A 23,274-nucleotide genomic window follows, 5' to 3' on the forward strand; every position below is an offset into this window, starting at 1 on the left:
CATTGCCTTCTCCGATATAATCCTTAGTACAGAGTTTAAACTGAGTTGTTTGTTGTGTAATCATCAGTTCTGGGCTTAAGGAAAAAAATGTTTTATGTGACTAAGACTAAGGAATGTAGAGAGAGAGAAAGAGAGAGAAAAAAAAAAAAAGACTTTGTCCTTTCCTCCTCCTTGAGAATTCCAGGCCCCTATCTCCTCTTCAAGAGCCCCAGGCCCTTCTCTCCTCCTCAAGGACCTGGACTTCTTATCAACCTGCCTAGGAATTGACTTTCTCAGTATGTAAAGTGTGGAATAGAAGACCTAACTGCTGGGGTGGTTGTGAATGAAAAGCTGTCAGCCTCGTTTTTTTAAACAGTATTAACTGTTGGGGATATGAGAGTATTAACTGTATGGATGTGAGAGTTGGCTATAAAGAAAGCTGAGCACTGAAGAATTGATGGTTTTGAGCTGTGGTGTTGAAGAAGACTCTTGAGAGTCCCTTGGACTGCAAGGAGATCCAACCAATCCATCCTAAAGGAAATCAGTCCTGAATATTCATTGAAAGCACTGATGCTGAAGCTGAACTCTAATACTTTGGCCACCTGATGTGAAGAGCTGACTCATTCGAAAAGACTCTGATGCTGGGAAAGATTGAAGATGGGAGGGGCAGGGGATGACAGAGGATGAGACGGTTGGATGGCATCACTGACTCAATGGACATGAGTTTGCGCAAGCTCTGGGAGTTGCTGATGGAGGGAGGCCTGGCATTCTGGAGTCCTGCTGCTGCTAAGTCGCTTCAGTCATGTTGTCATAGACGGCAGCCCACCAGGCTCCCCCGTCCCTGGGATTCTCCAGGCAAGAACACTGGAGTGGCTTGCCATTTCCTTCTCCAATGCATGAAAGTGGAAAGTGAAAGTGAAGTTGCTCAGTCGTGTCCGACTAGCGACCCCATGGGCTGCAGCCTACCAGGCTCCTCTGTCCATGGGATTTTCCAGGCAAGAGTACTGGAGTGGGGTGCCACTGCCTTCTCCATTCTGGAGTCCATGGGGTCCCAAATAGTTGGACACGACTGAGCGACTAAACTGAACTGAACTGTTGGGGCCGTGAGTGTGTAGTGGTGCCATTAGGAGGATGTGTTGTATGTGCCTTCCTGATGCAGACTAACGTCATCGTCTCTGCTTGAGCACCCTGCGCCGTCCTCTGCACCCACCCTCGAGGCATCTGCACCCCTTCTCTCCACTCTCTCTCCTCTCAGCTCAGCTTCTGTGGTCCACAGGGTCTCACTGCATCCCCTTTGCTGCTCTGTCTTCCCTGTGCCCCAACCCCGCCCCTCCCCACTAGATGCCCCTCACCTCACTCTCACACCTTAGCTGTGTTCTCCTCGCCTTTTTTCCTCCCTGCAGCTGCCTTGTCCACCCCCAGGGAGGTGTTTTCTCTTGAGCCCCCGGGACCAGGGGCAGCTGGGTGGGAGTAAGGCAGCAAGAGGCTGTGTGTGACTGTGGAGGCGGGCACTGAGCTTGCCAGAGCTGGTAAGGAGCCCGCGGTGGAGGTGAGTAGTGCGTGGCCGGAAGACAGGCATTTTAGCCACAAAGTGGGAGGAAAGCAGACTGTCGGGCCTAGTGAATACACGGTGGTCAGACTACATAGGTGGGAGGGCTGAGCATGGACCGTACCCTAGGTGAGGGGGTGTTAGTCCCACAACCCGCTCGAGGGAGAAAAAGCCCTAGTTCAAGGCAAGTTAGGAAATATGGAATATGACTGCTATTTCCTCCTTGTAGTTACTCCCACTGCACTTTAGCTCTTTGAAGGCTCTGCGAAGTCCTGCAATTAAGGTATTCAGTAGTTTCTTAGTCTTCATATTTGAGCTCAGACGTCAGTTCTTCAAGAAAGTTTTTTTCTGCCCTCCGGAAAGTTTGGCCCTCAGCCCACCCCAACATATGTTATCTTACTACTCTGCAGTTTTCCTCCAAGGTACTTAACACAATTAGTAACCGTATATTTATTTTGTGACTTAAAAAAAATCAATGTCTACTTTCCCTACTCAATGAAAGATTCCTGAGGCTGGGCCACGTTCACCATTGAACCCCGTGTTGCTCTTCTTCAGTCGCTCAGTCGTGTCCAGCTCTTTGTGATCCCATTGCCTGCAGCACACCAGGCTTCCCTATCCTTCACTATCTCCCAGAGTTTTCTCAAACTCATGTCCACTGAATGAGTGATGCCATCCAACTGTCTCATCCTCTGTCATCCCCTTCTCCTCCTGCCCTCAGTCTTTCCCAGCATCAGGTCTTTTCCAGTGAGTCAGTTCTTTATATCAGGTGACCAAAGTATTGGAGCTTCAGCTTCAGCATCAGTCCCTCCAATGAAAATTCAGGTCTGATTTCCTTTAGGATTGACAGATTTGATCTTGCTGTCTAAGGGACTCTCAAGAGCCTTCTACAGCACCCCAGTTAGAAAGCATCAATTCTTCAGTGATCAACCTTCTTTATGGTCCAACTCTCACATCAATACATGACTACTGGAAAAGCCATAGTTTCCATTCATTCATAGGCCAGGCTCTTTTTCGGGATGCTGACTGAACCCCTAGCGTCCTGAAAAGAGCCTGGCTAATAGTAGGTGCTCAGAATCAAGTTCTAGAATAAATGATGCAGGAGGGTGGGTTGCTGGTGAGTAGGTTAGCTGTGCGGCCTTGGCAGGCAAATGATTGCTGAAGACTTAGTGAAGGACTCACCACCACGCTGGGCAGTGTCAGTGTTCAGGGGATTATCTGCTGAAATGAGTCACTTTTTGATCTGAATGTTGAAGCCAGAATTTTTTGAATTTGACATTGTCATTTGTTTCTGCAGCCTAAGGCGTCCCCTTTTCATTAGCTGTTCTCAATAACCATGTCACAGTGGTGAACAGCTTATTAAGTGCACAGCATGACACTGATATCTTAAATCAGGTAAACCAGCAAGTCAGAACCTGGAGAGTCAATTTTCTTGTTTCAACTCAGTGTGTTTCGGGGTAGTTTTGATCAAGTTCAAGGTTCCTGGGAGGAACAGGCACATCTATTTTTTATCCTTTTCCTCCTCTCACCCTCACTCCCACTTGCACACACATATTCTGTCTTTTTCAAATGCACAACTGGGATTCAGCCAGTGCATTATTAAACTGTTCACGTTTAACAGGCCCAGTGCTTCAGATAGATAAACTGTAGCTCGGCGGTAAATCACCAGAGCCTCTTTAAATCAAAAGCTACTCCCCCAGTGTGAAATGTTGTAGTTGGCAGAGAACCCTTTTCCCCCAGAAGGAAGCTTTGTTTCTGTATGACAGACAGTAAATGAATGTATCTTCTTTTTGCCCAAAGGCAAAAGAGACCTCTTGAAAAAAAATTTTTTTTAAATCACCATGAATTCAGTCATTGGAGCAGAACCAAATGCTCCATAGAAGGCATCCATCACTGGCTAGAAATAGAAATGTTGAGGCGGAAGAATTAAGAGGATGGGGGTGGGTGCTGTCTGCACTGGGTCCTGCTGTGGGACGGGCTGCACTCCTCCAGAGGCCAGGAGTGGGAAGGAAAACTCTCAGAGAGAGGGGTCTTAACCCATGAGCCTCGGGACCTCTCCCTCCTTCCTGGCTGCCCCCTCCAAGGTCAGGAGCAGCCATGATTGGTGAGGATGCCTGAACTTACCCACTGGGTAGTCCTCGGTTTCCTCATCTGTGAAGCCAGAGCACTGATGCCCATCTCTGCTCCAGCTCCAACCTGTGAGGTCACTGGTGCCCTGAGGTGAATGGGGACTTAACTCCCTGTCTGTCCCTTCCTTCCCCAGGGACCATTCTCCTCCCTGGTCTTTTACTATCCCAAAAGTGATGGAAAGAAAAATCCCCCTTGTTATTAAACATACATGTGTGTTCAGCTATGTTAATGCCCCAGATCTTTTCTTATGGGCAGCATCTTTCTCTCCACATGGACAGAACTCACAAGTGGTTCTGGTTTCACTAGCTCCACTCCAGCGAACGAGGCTTACTAGACTGCCACCCAGGGTATCAAACTCTTCATCATTGATGGTTTTTGTTAGACTAAGAATACACACAATGTATAAAAGTAAGAAAACATAAATAAGCTAAAAACTTACAATTTGGTTCTAATCCCCCCCAAAAAAGAGAGCTCTCTTAATATTTTGGTGCATTTCCTGCCCTCTAGACTTCTAGCAGTTTTGCCATAGGGAGGTTTTGAGTATTTGGTGTGTGACACTAGTCTCTGTTCCATGTTGGTATACACTTTTGATCAGTCTGTCAGTGTAAGTTCCGTATCTTAGGTAATGAGCCGCCAGAGGGGCACACTGCCACCTAAAGTGGGTCTTTAGTGAATGCCTTTTGATATTAATTCTGCTAACATCCCAAGCAGGTTGGCCTTGTGCGCTAGGAGGAAGAGTCCTGAGCCAGGTGGCACTGCCCAGCTGTGTGACACTGAGGGAGTTGCTTCCTCCCTCCGGTTTAGGAGTTGGGCTGGGTCGCAACCAGTGTCCCTTTCTGTGTTAATATTTTAGAAATGTCTTCACATCAGAATTTCTTTTGGTGGGAGGTATAAGATGGGTGATTTTCTTGTGATTTCATCTATTTCTCTGAGACACTCTTGTCCTTTTTGTCGGAAAATAGTTACTTCAGAAAGGAATTAAAAGCTGACACTCCTTGTATACACTATAATGTAGGGAATTTGCAAAATAGAGAAAAGCATCAAGAAGGCAATAAAAATAACCTCTAATCCCTCGATCTAGATGTTATCATTCTTAACATCACCAACGCATTTTCTTCTCTTTCTCTATTTTTATATATAAATTGAGCTCAGCTAGATAGTGTTTTTTTCCTAAGGTTTTAAATGTTACAAGCACTTTTTCATTTTTACAAATCTCTGAAATTATTTTTTATTCTGGAAAAATAGATGTAACATAAAACTTAACTATTATAACCATTTCTAAGTGTACAGTTTGGTGGCATTAAGCATATTGACCATGTACATAACTCTCACACTATCTCCAGAGCTTTATCGTTCCAAACTGAAACTCCATACTCTTTAAACAGTAGTTCCTTATTCCCTCCTCCTCGACACACCATTTCGCTGTATCTCTATGAACTTACTACTGTAGGTATCCCTTATTGAAATTATTTTAAAAAGTCATTTGTGATGGTTGCCTACTTTTCCAATATGTGTATATACCATAATTTATCTCATGAGTCTCCTTATTAAGCATGTAACTTCCTTTCAATTTTTCATTGTTATAAATAAACAGCAATTAATGTCTCCTGTTCCTGTTTAAAAATAAGCTTATCTGTTTTCCCTTATGCCTGTGGAGGACACCTTTGCTTTCCTGTGTCTTTTCATTATGTAGGTTTCTTCTCTCTTTAACATGCTTGAATTATATTTTTGAAATTTCTCATAGCAGAGGCTTGCAGACTCCTTTGCATGTAGCTGCTGATTTTGGAAACATGGAACTTGAAACCGTGCTGAAGGCTGGCTATAACTTGAAGATTGTTTACAAGGTCAGTCCATGGATTTCACTCTGTTTAACTGAGCTGGTTGCTGAGTCCTCCCTGTTGGATGAAAGCCTTGAGAGGCAGTATTAGAATTCGTGCAGTTTAGTCACTCGGTCGTGTCTGACTCTTTGCAACCCCGTGGACTGCAGCACACCAGGCCTCCTTGTCCATCACCAACTCCCGGAGTTTACTCAAACTCATGTCCATTGAGTCGGTGATGCCATCCAGTCATCTCATCCTCTGTCGTCCCCTTCTTCTGTCCCCAATCCCTCCCAGCATCTGGGTCTTTTCCAATGAGTCAACCCTTTGCATGAGGTGGAAAAGTACTTGAGTTTCAGTTTTAGCATCAGTCCTTCCAATGAACACCCAGGACTAATCTCCTTTAGGATGGACTGGTTGGATCTCCTTGCAGTCCAAGGGACTCTCAAGAGTCTTCTCCAACACCACAGTTCAAAAGCATCAATTCTTTGGCACTCAGCTTTCTTCACAGTCCAACTCTCACATCCATACATGACCACTGGAAAAACCATAGCTTTGACTAGACGGACCTTTGTTGGCAAAGTAATGTCTCTGCTTTTCAATATGCTATCTAGATTGGTCATAACTTTCCTTCCAAGGAGTAAGTGTCTTTTAATTTCACGGCTGCAATCACCATCTGCAGTGATTTTGCCCCCCAAAATAAAGTCTGACACTGTTTCCCCATATATTTGCCATGAAGTGATGGAACCAGATGCCATGATCTTCGTTTTCTGAATGTTGAGCTTTAAGCCAACTTTTTCACTCTCCACTTTCACTTTCATCAAGAGGCTTTTGAGTTCCTCTTCACTTTCTGCCTATAAGGGTGGTGTCATCTGTATATCTGAGGTTATTGATATTTCTCCCAGCAATCTTGATTCCAGCTTGTGCTTCTTCCAGCCCAGCGTTTCTCATGATGTACTCTGCATATAAGTTAAATAAGCAGGGTGACAATATACAGCCTTGACGTACTCCTTTTCCTATTTGGAACCAGTCTGTTGTTCCATGTCCAGTTCTAACTGTTGCTTCCTGACCTGCATATAGGTTTCTCAAGAGGCAGGTCAGGTGATCTGATATTCAAATAAGGAAAATAAACATATGCTTTCTCATTAATCGCTTGTGATTAGAAAAGCTGGATTTAGAAAAGGCAGAAGAACCAGAGATCAAATTGCCCACATCCATTGGATCATCAAAAAAGCAAGAGAGTTCCAAAAAAACATCTACTTCTGCCTTATTGACTACGCCAAAGCCTTTGACTGTGGGGATCACAACAAACTGTGGAAAAATTCTTCAAGAGATGGGAAGCCACCTTCCCTGCCTCCTGAGAAATCTGTATGCAGATCAAGAAGCAACAGTTTGACATGGAGCAACAGACTGGTTCCAAAACGGGAAAGGAGTAGGTCAAGGCTGTATGTTATCACCCTGCTTATTTAACTTATATGCAGAGTACATCATGAGAAATGCTGGACTGGATGAAGCACAAGTTGGAATCAAGATTGTGGGAGAAATATCAATAATCTCAGATATGCAGATGAGACCACACTTCTGGCAGAAAATGAAGAATTAAAGAGCCTCTTGATGAAAGTGAAAGAGGAGAGTGAAAAAGTTGGCTTAAAGCTCAACATTCAGAAAACGAAGGTCATGGCATCTGCTCCCATCACTTCAGAGCAAATATATGGGTGGGGCGGGGGGAGCTCTGAAATCACTGCAGATGGTGACTGCACCCATGAAATTAAAAGACGCTCACTCCTTGGAAGAAAAGGTATAAGCAATCAGACAACATATGACAAAGCAGAGACACTAACCTTGCCAACAAAGGTCCACTAGTCAAACACATGCTTTTCCCAACAATCATGTATGGATGTGAGAATTGAACTATATAAGGAGGCTAAGCACTGAAAAATTGATGCTTTTTAATTAACGTGTCAGGAAAAGCTCTTGAGAGTCTTTTAGTAAGAAAATCTAACTAGTCCATCTTACGGAAAATCAGTCCTGAATTTTCATCGGAAGGACCAGTGCTGAAACTGAAATTCCAATAATTTGGCCACCTGATGTGAAGAACCGACTCATTGACAAAACGAACCGACTAAGTTAAAGATAACATGCATACATTTTTACTTTAACCACCGGGGATTATACAATAACCCCCCCAAAACCAACGGAAAAAACAAACACTTTCACTAAAGAAAGGAAGTGCCTCAATCGTGTCTGACTCTTTGCTGCCTCATGGACTATATAAAGCCTATCTAAATCCTCCCATGGGGCTTTAGATGCAAGAATATTGGAGTGGGTTGAGTATTTTTCACTCGGAGATCAACAGGTTTCACGCATTGTAGGCAGACCCTTTACAACTTGAGCCACTTTTGTAATCAACCATCACAAGTCTTTCATTAACCAATATAAGTAGCCTTGCCAAAGCAAGGCCTCAAAAAATTAGTTTTAGACTCAGAATTGTTCCTCTCCACGGAAATCTTTAGTAAAAGGCGAAAGATTTATACGGTCTGAAGAGAAACCAGAGTATGGCCTACAGCCTTGCAATTCTTAGCGCGGGTAACAGAAACTCCTAGAACAGTGAGAGTGACTAGATAACACCGAGAGCCAGTGGCTGAGCAAAAATTTCTAGATTACTCTGTAAACAAGGGTCTAATTTCAGAACACATAGGTAAAAGAAAATTTGAAGTTTTATAATTTTAAACGTGTATGGTGTGCAGTGCACGGTGAGTATGCAAATAAGGCAAGTGGGCGGCCTCTCCGCTCGGGAAAGCTGTCTCCACGCAGCGCCCCTGTGTCAGCACTAGGGGGCGAAGCGGCGGGCGGGCTGGCTGGCGTTCACACGCCGCACTCAGCGGAGACCCGGGTTTCAGATGTTTTGTGTATGTCTGAGTTTGATTTCTGTTACAGACTTTGCTGTTAAGTTGAAAAAGAAAAAAAAAAAAGCAGGTGACTGGCACAAAATTCATGACCGTGGTTCCTCCCTTCGGTGGGTTGAGTGTTATCAAAGTTTGACAGTTTCCTTTTTCTTGAACTGCGTGGTGGGCGCACAGGTGTTTTGTCTGTCTGTACCGTGCACCTCCAAGATGTACACTCTGGAATATTCTGCCGTTTGAGAAAAATTCATAGCCGTGTCCTGTTTAAGATTGGAGCGTTGGATATCCCCAGGGGGTCCAGTGGTTTGGGCTCTAGCTTTCACTCCCTGCTGGTTCCTTTCCTGGTAGGGGAACTAAGATCCTCAAACTGCGCAGGCCAAAAAAAAAAAAAAATGGCGCGGGAGCCTGGTGGGCTGCCGTCTATGGGGTCGCACAGAGTCAGACACGACTGAAACGACTTTGCAGCAGCAGGGTTATTTGACAAGTTACCAAGTTGAGTAAAAGTTTCACAAACAGCCATTAATTGGGCACCCAAAGTCCAACCTGACCATCCCTTCCCACAGGGATCCCAGAGAGGGTGTCCTGGACGGCTTCCCAGGAGAGGAGGCCGGTGGAGACCAGCACGAGGAGCTTGGTGCCTCCTGGGCGTATCTTCCTCCTGAAATTTCCCTTCACCCTGCTATGAGGAATTCGCAGCTGAATTCAGCAAAAGGGGAAAGCAGTGGGTCCCTACATAACTGGATATTTGAGAGAGAAAAAGAACATTCAGCACAAAGTGCTTGAAAGAGCAGTACATTGCTTCTGAAGTCATGGAAATGCTGGGAATGGGAGCCTCTGGGTCAGTTCTCCCCAGACGAGAGGCAACAGGTCTGATGAAATCCAAGGCTGTGAGGTGTGGCCCACAGGTCCACAGAAGAAGCTGTCTTCTCAGACCCTCGTGCTCATTATCTCCAGCCTTCTCAACAAGGGTGAGTTTCTTTGCATTTGGACCTCTAGAGACTTCCTGTAAAGATTCCTTTAAACCAATGGAAGGTCCTCTCTTTACACAGCTGCAACCAACCTCATGTTGTACCACCAGACTTTGTAAATATCCAGATACATGAGTGGCCTCTGAGGCCCTTCCCTTCAGTGTCCCTCCCTCTCCAAACTTTTTGGTCTGAGTATTATTTTTGATCACTGGGTGGAAGTTACACATACAGTCAAAATATCTAGACTACTTAATGCTTAACTTCTCCTGGCTGCTCTAATCTCTCTCTTCTGGAGAGGCCACATATTTTTTAGAGCTACAGAGTTGGGAGAAACCTCAAAATATTTCCCGGTGCCCTCCATCTCTGCCGTCCTACCCAATCTCTTCTGGGCCTACTTACATCCATTTGATTAATAAAAACCTCCTCCCTGTTGGGCTTTTCTTGTGAGCTTTTGGAGTTCCCTCCAAGGCTAATGAGAAGAATTAGTAACTCTGGGCAGGTGTACAGGCTCTCAGTCACTTTCTGTGGATAAGAAACTGGGCAAGAAAGGCAGTTGTGAAGGTGGAGCAGTCTTTTCCATTCAGTGAATTTCATGAGCTCCACAGTACCTTTAAGCAAATACAAATGTGGTACCAACAATGAATTAGCGGACCCTGAGCTCTGGATCCCAGTTCCCACTGGCTTTGGCTAATATCCTTGACCCCACTCACAGATCTCAGGAAAAGGACAGACTGTCTCTCCCACGGAAGAATCCAGGTTTCTTTAGGAATGGGACTCAGAGACTCCTCTCCCTAGATGACCCAGGGGACTCATGATTTGCTCATTCTGCATATGGTTCTCATTGCAGCTTCGTTTTAGGATCTTTCAGCTGAACACCTGGCTGCATAGTCAGGGTTCTTCAGCCTTTTCCCCAGCAAATGGTCAGAGTTGGAGGGAGAGGAGTGGGACAGGGCAAACTTAGAGCCAGCTGAAGAGATAACAGACAGGAAGCCCAGCAGAAGCTGCAGAAGTGGGGAAGGCGCCCCGTAAACCTTCTTTGGTCATTGATCCCCCTCAGCCTGTCTGATCCTCCCCACACACAGCTGTCTCCCATGAAAGCATCCAGAGCCCACTGAAAAGGAAGACAGTCCTGTGTCTCTTACAAAACCAGCTGTGAACACACATCTGCTGATTTGAATGGAATTCAATCGTAGGCCACGCTCCTAGTTAGCATGGATCAAACTGGAGTGTCTGACTTCTTCATCCTGACATTAAATGCTGTTTGATGATGGTTGTCAGTCTGAGGAAACAAGACAGCATTTCACCCTATCATAATTGTTATAACAACTACCATTCAGTGAGCACTTACCATGGGCCAAGCTCTTTGCTGAGTGCTCTGTCATCATTAACTCATTTAAGCATCCCGGCAATGACTGCTTTGATGTTGCTACATGGGAATGGCTTAGGGTTGGTGTCGGATTGGAAAGGGGTGGGAGAATGGCTTGCCATTTTGCTCACAGGCAGAGGTATCTGTACATAAGATTGAGGAAGTATGAAAATCATTTACATCAAAGAATGGAGATATTGCTGATCGAAAGAGACATGGAGGTCAAGACATCCCTCAAAATCATGCCTTGGTGCCACCGTGAAATAGGTTTTATTCTTCCCATTGCCCAGAGGCAAGCACTGAGGACTTCAGCAGTTGCAGGACTTGCTCAACCCACATATTTAATATACGCCCAGACCTCAGCCAAGTCTGTCTGCTCCAGGCTATAAAATGTATGGTTGCTCAGTCATACTTAGAGGAAGTAAAAGAAATGTATAGACTTCATTTGTCAAAAGCTTTTGTTATTATTTTTAAGATTGAGGTAAAAAAAATGTGAAAGTTTCCTGAAAGAGATGAAATAAAATGAATGTTACTGATTAACTTCTAGAGAGTCTTCAATGGAGAATGAAGTTCAACAGGCACAGTGAAGAGGAGGTCCCATTTGAAATCCAGATGCCCACCCCACAGAGGGCACTGCCTTGTGGTCCTCTGAGATGGGGGACAGTACAGCACGGTGGCTGGACTCACCAGATCGGAATTCAAGCCTGGCTCTGCCACCTTCCAGTTTGGGACCTCAGACCAGGTACTTAGTGTCTCTGAGCCTCGACTTCCTCAAATATAAATAAAGGTATTTCTTCATTATAGGATTACTATGGGGATTAACAGTTTAAGTCTTTCAGCAATGATTTGTGAAGCATCCATATGTGCCAAGCTCTAGAGCTCTTACTGAAATAATGTGTGGATGCAGCTTTCTTCTGGGCCAAGCACACTGATACACATTCAGTAAGTGGTGTGTAGTTGCTTCAGTCATGCCCAGCTCTGCGACCCCATGGACTGTATGCAGCCCACCAGGCTTCTCTGTCCATGGGGATTCTCCAGGCAAGAATACTGGAGTGGGTTGCCATGCCCTCCTCTAGGGGATCTTCCCGACCCAGGGATCAACCCTTCGCATCTCTTATGTTTCCTGCATTTCTGGATCTACTCATTGGAGAAGTTTCTGATTCTGGGAAGGATTGGAGGCAGGAGGAGAAGGGGATGACGGAGGATGAGATGGCTGGATAGCATCACCAACTCGATGGACGTGAGTCTAAGTGAACTCCAGGAGTTGGTGATGGACAGGGAGGCCTGGCGTGCTGCGATTCATGGGGTCACAAAGAGTCGGACACGACTGAGCGACTGAACTGAACTGAATGTTATTTAAACGAGGTTATTAATTGCAATCCTTAAAACTGACAGCAAGGTAAGCAAATGTCCATCAATATGGGAACACTGAACAGATCAGGGAACAGTCACACAACATCATGTAAGCATTAAAAATAATTAATTAGGGCTATAACAATTGGAGAGATTTCCAAATGTGGAAAATAAGATGCAGAGAAAATATAGTACAATCCCATTTTTTATAAAACACACAATGACCAAAAAAACTCATATGTGTTTATGTATGTATCTATATCTATTGTAAGTGGGTAAGTAGGTGGAAAGATAGCAATGTGGATATGATTATATGAGCAAGAGAAAAAGCACAGAAATAAACACACAGATCCTACTTACTAAATGAAGTTACTGGAGAAGAGGAGGCTACACAAAAAAAGAAAAACCAGAGAAGACTGAAGTTCTAAAAAGAATTCTGTTGCTGCTGCTAAGTCACTTCAGTCGTGTCTGACTCTGTGCAACCCCACAGACGGCAGCCCACCAGGCTCCGCCATCCCTGGGATTCTCCAGGCAAGAACACTGGAGTGGGTTGCCATTTCCTTGTCCAATGCATGAAAGTGAAAGTGAAGTCGCTCAGTCGTGTCCGACTCTTCGCAATCCCATGGACTGCAGCCTACCAGGCTGCTCCGTCCATGGGATTCTCCAGGCAAGAGTACTGGAGTGGGGTGCCATTGCCTTCTCCAAAAAAGAATTCTTCTTATATATAAATTATTTAAAATACACTCGCTATATAAAATCATATAAGTGTGTGTATACACATACATGTGTGTAAGAGAGGCTGAGATTCTGCTCAAGACCTACTGGCCTGCAGTGATGCTGGGGGACTCAGACTTGTGCACCAGAGGAGCAGGCAGACAAGTGTGAAAGGAACCAGCTAGCAGTTAACACTGGTTATCTCAGATAATCACGATGGTGTGATCACTCACCTAGAGCCAGACATCCTGGAATGTGAAGTCAAGTGGGCCTTAGAAAGCATCATTATGAACAAAGCTAGTGGAGGTGATGGAATTCCAGTTGAGCTATTTCAAATCCTGAAAGATGCTGCTGTGAAAGTGCTGCACTCAATATGCCAGAAAATTTGGAAAACTCAGCAGTGGCCACAGGACTGAAAAAGGTCAGTTTTCATTCCAATCCCAAAGAGAGGCAATGCCAAAGAATGCTCAGACTACTGCACAATTGCACTCATCTCACAAGCTAGGAAGGTAATGCTCAAAATTCTCCAAGCCAGGCTTCAGCAATACATGAACCATGAACTTCCAGATGTTCAAGCTGGTTTTAGAAAAGGCAGAGGAACCAGAGATCAAATGGCCAACATCCGCTGAATCATGGAAAAAGCAAGAGAGTTCCAGAAAAAACATCTATTTCTGCTTTATTGACTATGCCAAGGCCTTTGACTGTATGGATCATAATAAACTGTGGAAAATTCTGAAAGAGATGGGAATACCAGACCACCTGACCTGCCTTCTGAGAAACCTGTATGCAGGTCAGGAAGCAACAGTTAGAACTGGACATTGAACAATGGACTGGTTCCAAATAGGAAAGCAGTACATCAAGGCTGTACATTGTCACCCTGCTTATTTAACTTATATGCAGAGTACATCTTTAGAAATGCTGGGCTGGAAGAAGCACAAGCTGGAATCAAGATTGCCGGGAGAAATATCAATAACCTCAAATATGCAGATGACACCACCCTTATGGCAGAAAGTGAAGAGGAACTAAAAAGCCTCTTGATGAAAGTGAAAGAGGAGAGTGAAAAAGTTGGCTTAAAGCTCAACATTCAGAAAATGAAGACCATGGCATCTGGTCCCATCACTTCATGGGAAATAGATGGGGAAACAGTGGAAACAGTGTCAGACTATTTTTTTGGGATCCAAAATCACTGCAGATGGTGACTGCAGCCATGAAATTAAAAGACGCTTACTCCTTGGAAGGAAAATTATGACCAACCTAGATAGCATATTAAAAAGCAGAGCTATTACTTTGCCAACAAAGGTCCATCTAGTCAAGAGTATGGTCTTTCCAGTGGTCATGTATGGATGTGAGAGTTGAACTGTGAAGAAAGCTGAGCCCCGAAGAATTGATGCTTTTGAACTCTGGTGTTGGAGAAGACTCTTGAGAGTCCCTTGGACTGCAAGAAGATCCAACCAGTCCTTCCTATAGGAAATCAGTCCTGGGTGTTCATTGTAAGGACTGATGCTGAAGCTGAAACTCCAATACTGTGGCCACCCGATGCAAAGAGCTGACTCATTGGAAAGGACCCTGATGCTGGAAAAGATTGAAGGCAGAGGGATAAGGGGACGACAGAGGATGAGATGGTTGGATGGCATCACCAACTCAATGGACATGACTTTGAGTAAACTCTGGGAGGCCTGGTGTGCTACTGTCCATGGGGTCGCAAAGAGTTGGACATGACTGAGCAGCTGATCTGAACTGAACTGAATCCATTCTACCAAATGATGGGCTTACTTTATCAGCAATAACCACCCTGACCTTGTGATTAAGCAAGAAATCCACAGCAGATAAACGATTTGTCCCACTGCAAAATGCAAGACTGTGAGGTTCTTCTGAGGAAACATAATTTGTGTCTTCAGTCATCTGATTAGTATTTCTCCTTCTTAAGATTCCTGGTTCTTGAAGTGGCCACAATTTTTTTTTACCTGGTGTTTGTGTTTTAATTATCTACTCTTTGCCTTTTCTTTAAAAGCAGTGAGAATTGTATCCAGCATAATCTGACATTTTTGTACTATTAGACAACATCAGAGAATTTAGCAACCAACTGGAGTGTATACATCAAGCTGAAATCCATTGCATAACCTATGACTGATTGTAACAATATAATAGATTTCAACTAGAGTGTAAAAGCTGTATTTTTCCTGTATGCAATCATTAATAATGGTAGGATATACTCATAATGCATAACAAAAAATTTTCCTAGAAGTTCAGTCCATATGTGGCTCTTTCCCCTGTAGTTTTTTGGACTGTAAATTGTATTGAATCAAACAAATCAAGAAAGAGAAAGAAAGAAACAAAAAGAAAGAAGGGAGGGAGAGAGGAAGGAAAGAAGGAAAGACACGTGCAGAAGAAAAAGCATGACTATCTTCTGCTGCAAAGAAAGCCAACTTGGTGCCCCCAGGATGTCTGGGGACGGTCTGATGTGCTTCGGACAAAGGACGTTTGGCTTCTAAGTAAAACACATGTCATGTTCCCCACATTCTGGACATTGATTTTGCTTCCAAAGAATTTACTATCCTTTGCTTCTCATTAATAAATTATTGCAAAAATATGGCCATTGAGAACTGTTTAAACATCTGATTTCCTTAGTAGCGAAATCGGTGATAAACTAGGTTTGATAGAACATGAGGTACCCTTGCTATAGTTTGCAGTCTAGAGCTACATTCTAGTGTGTCCAATTTGGGCTTAGAAACTCCCCTTTAACTTTATTTGTGAATAAGGATACAACCAAAATAGCATCCAAGGTAAGTCAGTAAAACCACTTCCATTTTTTTTCATCTTTGTCATCACCGATTGTAAAGAACTCTACAAGCAACCATGTCAGCAATCTGCTGTAAACAGGACTAAAAAAGATGTCACTAGAAACTATAATATAATTCACCAGGAATTTATAATAACTTGCTACACTGGCTGTTAGTTTTAGTGTATTAAGTACTTTTATTTATTTATTTATTTATTTTTCGGTGAACAAGGCCCCGTACTTTATTTTCCAAAGTAGTTTTTATACTTTAAGTTATGCATAGAGGATAATGGGAGAAGGGGTAGAGTCATGCAGCAAGCCAGGCTTTCTTCCTGCAAACTTATCATATGCAAAAGCTTAGGTGATTTGCATCATCTTCTGGCCCGGAGGCCTGTTAACATTTTAAGACCCTTTCTTCAGAAAACTTATTTTTCTCTAAAGGTGATTGGTCAGGAGCCACCCTCCAAAAGCATTAGATAAAGTTGCATTCCTACAGAGCAAAGGTGTGGTGGGCTATAACAAGAAAAAGAATTAACTCAAGGGTCCCAGGTTACAAACATTAAAGCTACTACTTACACCAATTATATTAATCAATACACTGCCAGGGACACAGCAGGTAAGGGATATGGAAACTTAGCAGCAAACATTGGCCCAACAAGTGAAAATCCCTTCACCAATACAATTTCTAATCAATCTTTTAACTGCTCAAAGGAATCTGTATTTAGACAGTTTAGAACATCTCATGCCTCTCACAGTTGGGAGGCTCTGAGCAATCACATGTGGCCGGAAAAACCTATTCAGGCAGGCTAGAGGACTTCCAAAGGAGTTTGTAGGTTGAAACACTGTCACACCCAGGAATTATTAACTGGAGCTGTAAGCTAACTCTTTTTCAGAGAGAGGTAGTGGGGGACAGCCCCCCGTAAAGTCAGAGGTGTAGGTGAAAGCACAAAGCAGAAAGTAGGCAGACTCTGGTTTGGGGGGTAGATGCTTGAGAATTTCCAGGGAGACTCCTGAGGCTTGATCCCGCCTTTGCGTATGCCAAGCCTCCTTCCTCAAGACCTTTGCCAGGGGCAGAGCTCGCTCCCCACATCTCCCCCTTTTTTATTTCTTAAAAGAGCCAGATGCAGCTCAGTTGCGAGCTTCTGAATGTTCTGCCGAAGAATCCTGACAATACAAGGAAGAATGATTATGAGAAGCAAGATTAAAGCACCAGCAGCAATGTATCCAAGGATATTAGACAGAATGTTTTTTCCTGAAATGAAGTTAGAGAAAGTGTGAAAAAAGTCATTAGCTGCTCCAGCGGCGGTAAAATCCAGTTGAGAGTGTTCCAGGGTCTGTATTTGATTATGAAGTTTCCCTAAGTCCAGGCCAATGTCAGAGCTGTTCCAAACACCTGAGATATGATTTTTGATTTTTTTCCCATTCATAATCTGTCTCGTTTACCTTTAAAGATGTCACGCATATCCACCGGTAATCAGCGTGGCAAGACAGAGCCATTTTCACTTTTAAAGCCTGTAACTCGGTCCCAATATGCATTATTGCCTCTTCTAAGGCGTCTACTCTCATCTCCAATTTTCTATCTATAACTTCCTGTGTTGCTAGAGTTAAAGAGACATTTTTAGACATAGCATCAACATATTGAGCAGTATGCACTTGTTGAGTCAATGATATTGCTGCCACAGTAACAGAAGTAATTGCTGCTATTAAAGCTGATATTCCTAAAATAAGTACCCACAAATTGTCATGATCACATTTAATCTTGTAGTTGTTGTAACACAGCAAGACTATAGTTATATGAATAAGTGGTTACATCATAAGATAAGGTGGACGTTGTAACACTACAAAGGAGCAGACATTATATTGAGGGTTTAAACAAGATGAGAGCATGCATTGTTCACAAGTCACTACATTGGGTCCACCAGTGAAAGTCACATGTACATTAAGTTTTCCAGAACCATTGGTAAAGAGAAAAACATAAGGAGAGGGTAGATGAGCCAAAACAGAATAAGTAAAATTATTTTCTGGTTGGAGTTCGCGCTGCAGCAGCCCCGTCGGTCTCGCTGGGATCTCGATGTTTATCTTGCCTCCCCTTCCGGTGGGCTTCTCTTTTGTGTTGGAAGCAATGGGGGAACTGGATGTCTGGGGGTCTGCAACATGGCGAATCAACCTGTCCTGGATCTAAATTGGAGAATCTGCATCCTTCGAATTAGCCTGTTCCGGGCACCACTTGCCGGGGTCCACCCCAGTGGATCCAGGGAATTCGAAGTGGGGACGGCGTCAGCGAGGATCAGGAAACAACTGCTTAATTAAACTTTAATTAAGGATATAAAGAGTAATAGAATAAGGATAGCTCAGTGAGGAAATTCAGTGGAGAAAAGAGGCTGAATAATTCGGACAGAAGGTAAGAGAAAGAACGACATGGTGAGACCAAGTTTCGGTGAACAAGGCCCCTGTATTAAGTACTTTTATATAAAAGTATGGTTTAAAATATCAGAAAGTTATATGGAAAATTTTTCAAAGGGTTATTGAAAGGTACAACGAAAGGTACATTGGAAAATCTATTTCCTGCTGTTTAGAAAAATGATTATTGCTTTACTTTTTCAACAGTTAATCTAGGCATTACCTTCAAAGATCCTTGCTTATTTCTTTTGCTCCCTTCCTTTCTAGTTTCCTTTCCTCTTTTTTGTTCCTAAAATTGTTCTGCTGTAAAAATTTGCCATTTTTCTACTCTTTCTAGGATGTCTATGTATAATGAACAGGATATTCACACATAACATAGTCAATAAAGCAGAAATAGATGTTTTTCTGAAACTCTCTTGGTTTCTCTATGATCCAACGGATGTTGGCAATTTGATTCTGGTTCCTATGCCTTTTCTAAATCCAGCTTGAAGATCTGGAAGTTCACGGTTCATGTGCTGTTGAAGCCTAGCTTGGAGAATTTTGAGAATTACTTTCCTAGCCTGTAAGATGAGTGCAATTGTGCGGTAGTTTGAGCATTCTTTGGCATTGCCTTTCTTTGGGGTTGGAATGAAAACTGACCTTTTCCAGTCCTGTGGCCACCGCTGAGTTTTCCAAATTTGCTGGCATATTGAGTGGCATATTGAGCACTTTCACAGCAGCGTCTTTTAGGATTTGAAATAGCTCAACTGAAATTCCATCACCTCCACTAGTTTTGTTCATAGTGATGTTTTCTAAGGCCCACTTCACTTTGCATTCCAGGATGGCTGAGTGAGTGATCACACCATCTTGATTATCCGGATCATGAAGATCATTTTTGTACAGTTCTTCTGTGTAGTCTATCCTTTTGTGAAATGGACCTAAATTGGACAAACCTGTATCTTGATATTAACATCCCAATTTTAATTGAGATAAGTTGTTAATAATGTTTATTCCCAACAATAAAAAATATATTTTAAAATGCAAATTATTTATTTTTTTGAAAAGACGATAAATTCACATGGTCCAAGAATTTACAAATTAGTAAATGTTTTCCAGTAAACATTTCCCATCCACCCATACCCTCTATTGTCTGGTTCTCACGCTATCCTTGCATACATACCCATTATTATAAATTTCTTCTTTTCTTCCCAGAGTTTCTTTATGTATAAACAGCAAACATAAATATATTATACCTTTAGTCTATTCCTCCATCCTTTTTTTACAATAGTATATACATATATTGTCCTATATTGAGTGCTGCACTGAATATGCCAGGAAATTTGGAAAACTCAGCAGTGGCCACAGGATTGGAAAACATCAGTTTTCATTTCAATCCCAAAGAAGGACAATGCCAAAGAATGTTCAAACTACTACACAATTGCACTCATCTCACATGCTAGGAAAGTAATGCTCAAAATTCTCCAAGCTAGGCTTCAACAGCATGTGAACTGAGAACTTCCAGATGTTCAAGCTGAATTTAGAAAAAGCAGAGGAACCAGAGATCAAATTGCCAACATACATTGGATCATAGAAAATGCAAGAGAGTTCCAGTAGAGCATCTACTTCTGCTTTATTGACTATGCCAAAGTCATTGACTGTGTGGATCACAATAAACTGTGGAAAATTCTTTAAGAGATGGGAATACCAACCACCGTACCTGCCACCTGAGAAACCTGTATGCAGGTCAAGAAACAACAGTTAGAACCGGACATGGAACAATGGACTGGTTCAAAATCTGGAAAGGAGTACGTCAAGGCTGTATTTGTTAAATATAAGTATTTATTTAATATATATATATAAATATAAGTATTTATTTAACTTATATGCAGACACATCATGTGAAATGTTGGGCTGGATGAAGCACAAGCTAGAGTCAAGATTGCCAGGAGAAATGTCAATAACCTCAAATATGCAGATGACACCACCCTTATGGCAGACAGCAAAGAGGAACTAAAGAGCCTCTTGATAAAAGTGAAAAAGGAGAGTGGAAAAGTTGGCTTAAAAGTCAACGTTCAAAAGATGAAGATCATGGCATCTGGTCCCATCACTTCATGGCAAATAGATGGGGAAACAGTGGAAACAGTGACAGAGTTTATTTTCTTGAGCTCCAAAATCACTGCAGATGGTGATTGCAGCCATGAAATTAAAAGACACTTGCTCCTTGGAAGAAAAGCTATGACCAACCTAGACAGCATATTAAAAAGCAGAGACATTACTTTGCCTACAAAGTTCCTTCTTGTCAAAGCTATGGTTTTTCCAGTAGTCATGTATGGATGTGAAAGTTGGACTGTAAAGAAGGCTGAGCACCAAAGAATTGATGCTTTTAAACTGTGGTGCTGGATAAGACTCTTGAGAGTCCCTTGGACTGTGAGGAGATCTAACCAGTCCATCCTAAAGGAAATCAACCTGAATATTAGTTGGAAGGACTGATACTGAGGCTGAAGTCTAATACTTCGGCCACCTGATGCAAGGAGCTGACTCATTGGAAAAGACCCTGTTGCTGGGGAAGACTGAAGGCAGGAGGAGAAGGGGATGATAGAGGATGAGATGGTTGGTGGCATCACTGACACAATGGGCATGAGTTTGTGCAAGCTCTGGAAGATGGTTAAGGACAGGGAAGCCTGGCGTGCTGCAGTCCATTCGTTGCAAAGAGTTGGACATGACTGAGGGACTGAACGACAACACATTGTCCTATATTTAGCATTTTCCCCGTACCAGTATAAAGCAGTATACTTTAGGTATAAGAATATAAGCACATGGAGAGAGTTTCTTCTTTTGTTACAGTTACATAATGGACTGTGGTGGGAACATAACACAAGTTGTTTAGTTTCCAGCTAATGGGCATTTAAATTATCCTTATATGCTTATGATAAGTCACTTCAGTTGTGTCCAGCTCAATGCAACCCTTTCGTCTATAGCCCACCAGGCTCCTCTGTCTGTAGAATTCTCGAGGCAACAGTACTAGAGTGGGTTGCCATACCCTCCTCAGGGCATCTTCCCGATCCACCCAGAGACTGAACTCATATCTCCTATGACTCCTGCATTGGCAGGCGAGTTCTTTACCACTAGCATTATCTGGGAAGCTCAAATTGTTCTTAACCCTTTGCTATTATAAACAGAACTACAATGAATAAATTTATATGTGTCTAAACTTGCTTTTTAAATTTATTTAGATATTTTAATTGTAAAATATATTCAATATAAGATGTACATCTTAACCATTTTGATTTTCTTATTTTATTAAAAAAAATTATTTAGCTATTTATTGGCCTCTCTGTGCAGCATGTCAGATCTTAGTTCCCTGAACAGGGATCGAACCTACGCTCCCTGCATTGGTAGCATGGAATCTTAATCACCAGACCACCAGGGAAGTCCCCATTAACCATTTTTAAATGTCCAGTTCTGTAGTGTTAAGAATATTCACTTTGTTATATAGCCAACCTCCAGAACGTTTTCATCTTACAAAACTGAAACTCTATAAACTATAACATTCATTTCTTCCTCTCCTAGCCCCATTCTACCTCCTGTCTCTGAATTTGATGGCTCTGGGCACTTCATCTAGGTGGAATCATATGATATAGTCCCTTTTGTGACTGTGTACTCAAGGCTCAACCAAGTTGCAACATGTATCAGAATTTCCTTACTTTTTAGGGTCGACTCTGCCTCTTGAGAAATTTGTATGCAGGTCAGGAAGCAACAGTTAGAACTGGACATGGAACAACAGACTGGTTCCAAATAGGAAAAGGAGTACGTCAAGGCTGTATATTGTCACCTTGTTTATTTAACTTCTATGCAGAGTACATCATGAGAAACACTGGACTGGAAGAAACACAAGCTGGAATCAAGATTGTTGGGAGAAATATCAATAACCTCAGATATGCAGATGACACCACCCTTATGGCAGAAAGTGAAGAGGAACTAAAAAGCCTCTTGGTGAAAGTGAAAGAGGAGAGTGAAAAAGTTGGCTTAAAGCTCAACATTCAGAAAACGAAGATCATGGCATCCGGTCCCATCACTTCATGGGAAATCGATGAGGAAACAGTGGAAACAGTGTCAGACTTTATTTTTCTGGGCTCCAAAATCACTGCAGATGGTGACTGCAGCCATGAAATTAAAAGATGCTTACTCCTTGGAAGGAAAGTTATGACCAACCTAGATAGCATATTCAAAAGCAGAGACATTACTTTGCCGACAAAGGTTTGTCTAGTCAAGGCTATGGTTCTTCCTGTGGTCATGTATGGATGTGAGAGTTGGACTGTGAAGAAAGCTGAGCACCGAAGAATTGATGCTTTAGAACTGTGGTGTTGGAGAAGACTCTTGAGAGTCCCTTGGACTGCAAGGAGATCCAACCAGTCCATTCTGAAGGAGATCAGCCCTGGGATTTCTTTGGAAGGAATGATGCTGAAGCTGAAACTCCAATACTTTGGCCACCTCAGGCGAAGAGTTGACTCATTGGAAAAGACTCTGATGCTGGGAGGGATTGGGGGCAGGAGGAGAAGGGGACGACAGAGGATGAGATGGCTGGATGGCATCACTGACTCGATGGACATGAGTCTGGGTGAACTCCTGGAGTTGGTGATGGACAAGGAGGCCTGGCGTGCTGCGATTCATGGGGTCGCAAAGAGTCGGACACGACTGAGCGACTGATCTGATCTGATCTGAAGTTTCCCTTGTAAATATACCACCTTTTGCTCATCCGTGAGTGGACATTTGGGTTGCTTGCACCATTAAGCCGTGTTGTATATTTGTTTTTAAAGATGGCCAGCTTTATATCTTGCAAGTGACGCAATTCTGCAGGCTCAACCATGGAGGGGCTCGGGTGACCACCTGTTAGGTCCCAGCTTTCCTGAAAAGATATAAAGAAGTCATTGTGCGGCAGCTCTGCTAGGTACTCACACTCACTCACAATCACATCTTTGTTCAATTCTTGCATCTCTTCTGTGAGGTGGATGGAATTATCCCAGTTTTTAAGAGAAGACTTGGGAGGTTTTTGATGACATCAGGGCCATTGTAAGAGGCGGCTGAGCATCAAAGCCAAAGCTACTGGCTGCTTGGCTCCCCAGCACTTCTAGAAGTTGCAGTTTTTCCTTCCAGATCTCTACCCTCACTGGTCATGAGCTCAGGGCATCCCTAATTCCCATTGCAAGGCTGCATCCTCCCTAGTCTATTTTAGGACCACACATTTCATGTTTGTGGATTCTGAAGTGGTGAAATGTTATTTTGCTTGTCTCTGTATGTCAGTTTTCTTTTTCTGAACATAAAAGTAATACAGTTTGGAAA

At 43.0% G+C, this 23,274-nt stretch overlaps 1 protein-coding gene and 1 non-coding gene across 2 annotated transcripts in view; one reads left to right on the forward strand and one right to left on the reverse strand.

The window, feature by feature from the left end:
- ANKDD1B (ankyrin repeat and death domain containing 1B) overlaps positions 1-23,274 on the forward strand; it is a 78,999-nt gene that overhangs the window by 42,014 nt on the left and 13,711 nt on the right. Inside the window, 3 exon segments of the mRNA XM_061429877.1 lie at positions 1,564-1,570; positions 2,829-2,932; positions 5,413-5,499. Of these exon segments, the coding sequence (XP_061285861.1) occupies positions 1,564-1,570; positions 2,829-2,932; positions 5,413-5,499 (198 nt within the window).
- Positions 7,914-8,029, reverse strand: LOC133256322 (U5 spliceosomal RNA). Its single transcript, XR_009739189.1, has one exon. It is a non-coding gene; the product is annotated as a U5 spliceosomal RNA (small nuclear RNA).

This window comes from Bos javanicus, chromosome 10, assembly GCF_032452875.1.
Source record: "Bos javanicus breed banteng chromosome 10, ARS-OSU_banteng_1.0, whole genome shotgun sequence".
Classification (NCBI taxonomy): domain Eukaryota; kingdom Metazoa; phylum Chordata; class Mammalia; order Artiodactyla; family Bovidae; genus Bos; species Bos javanicus.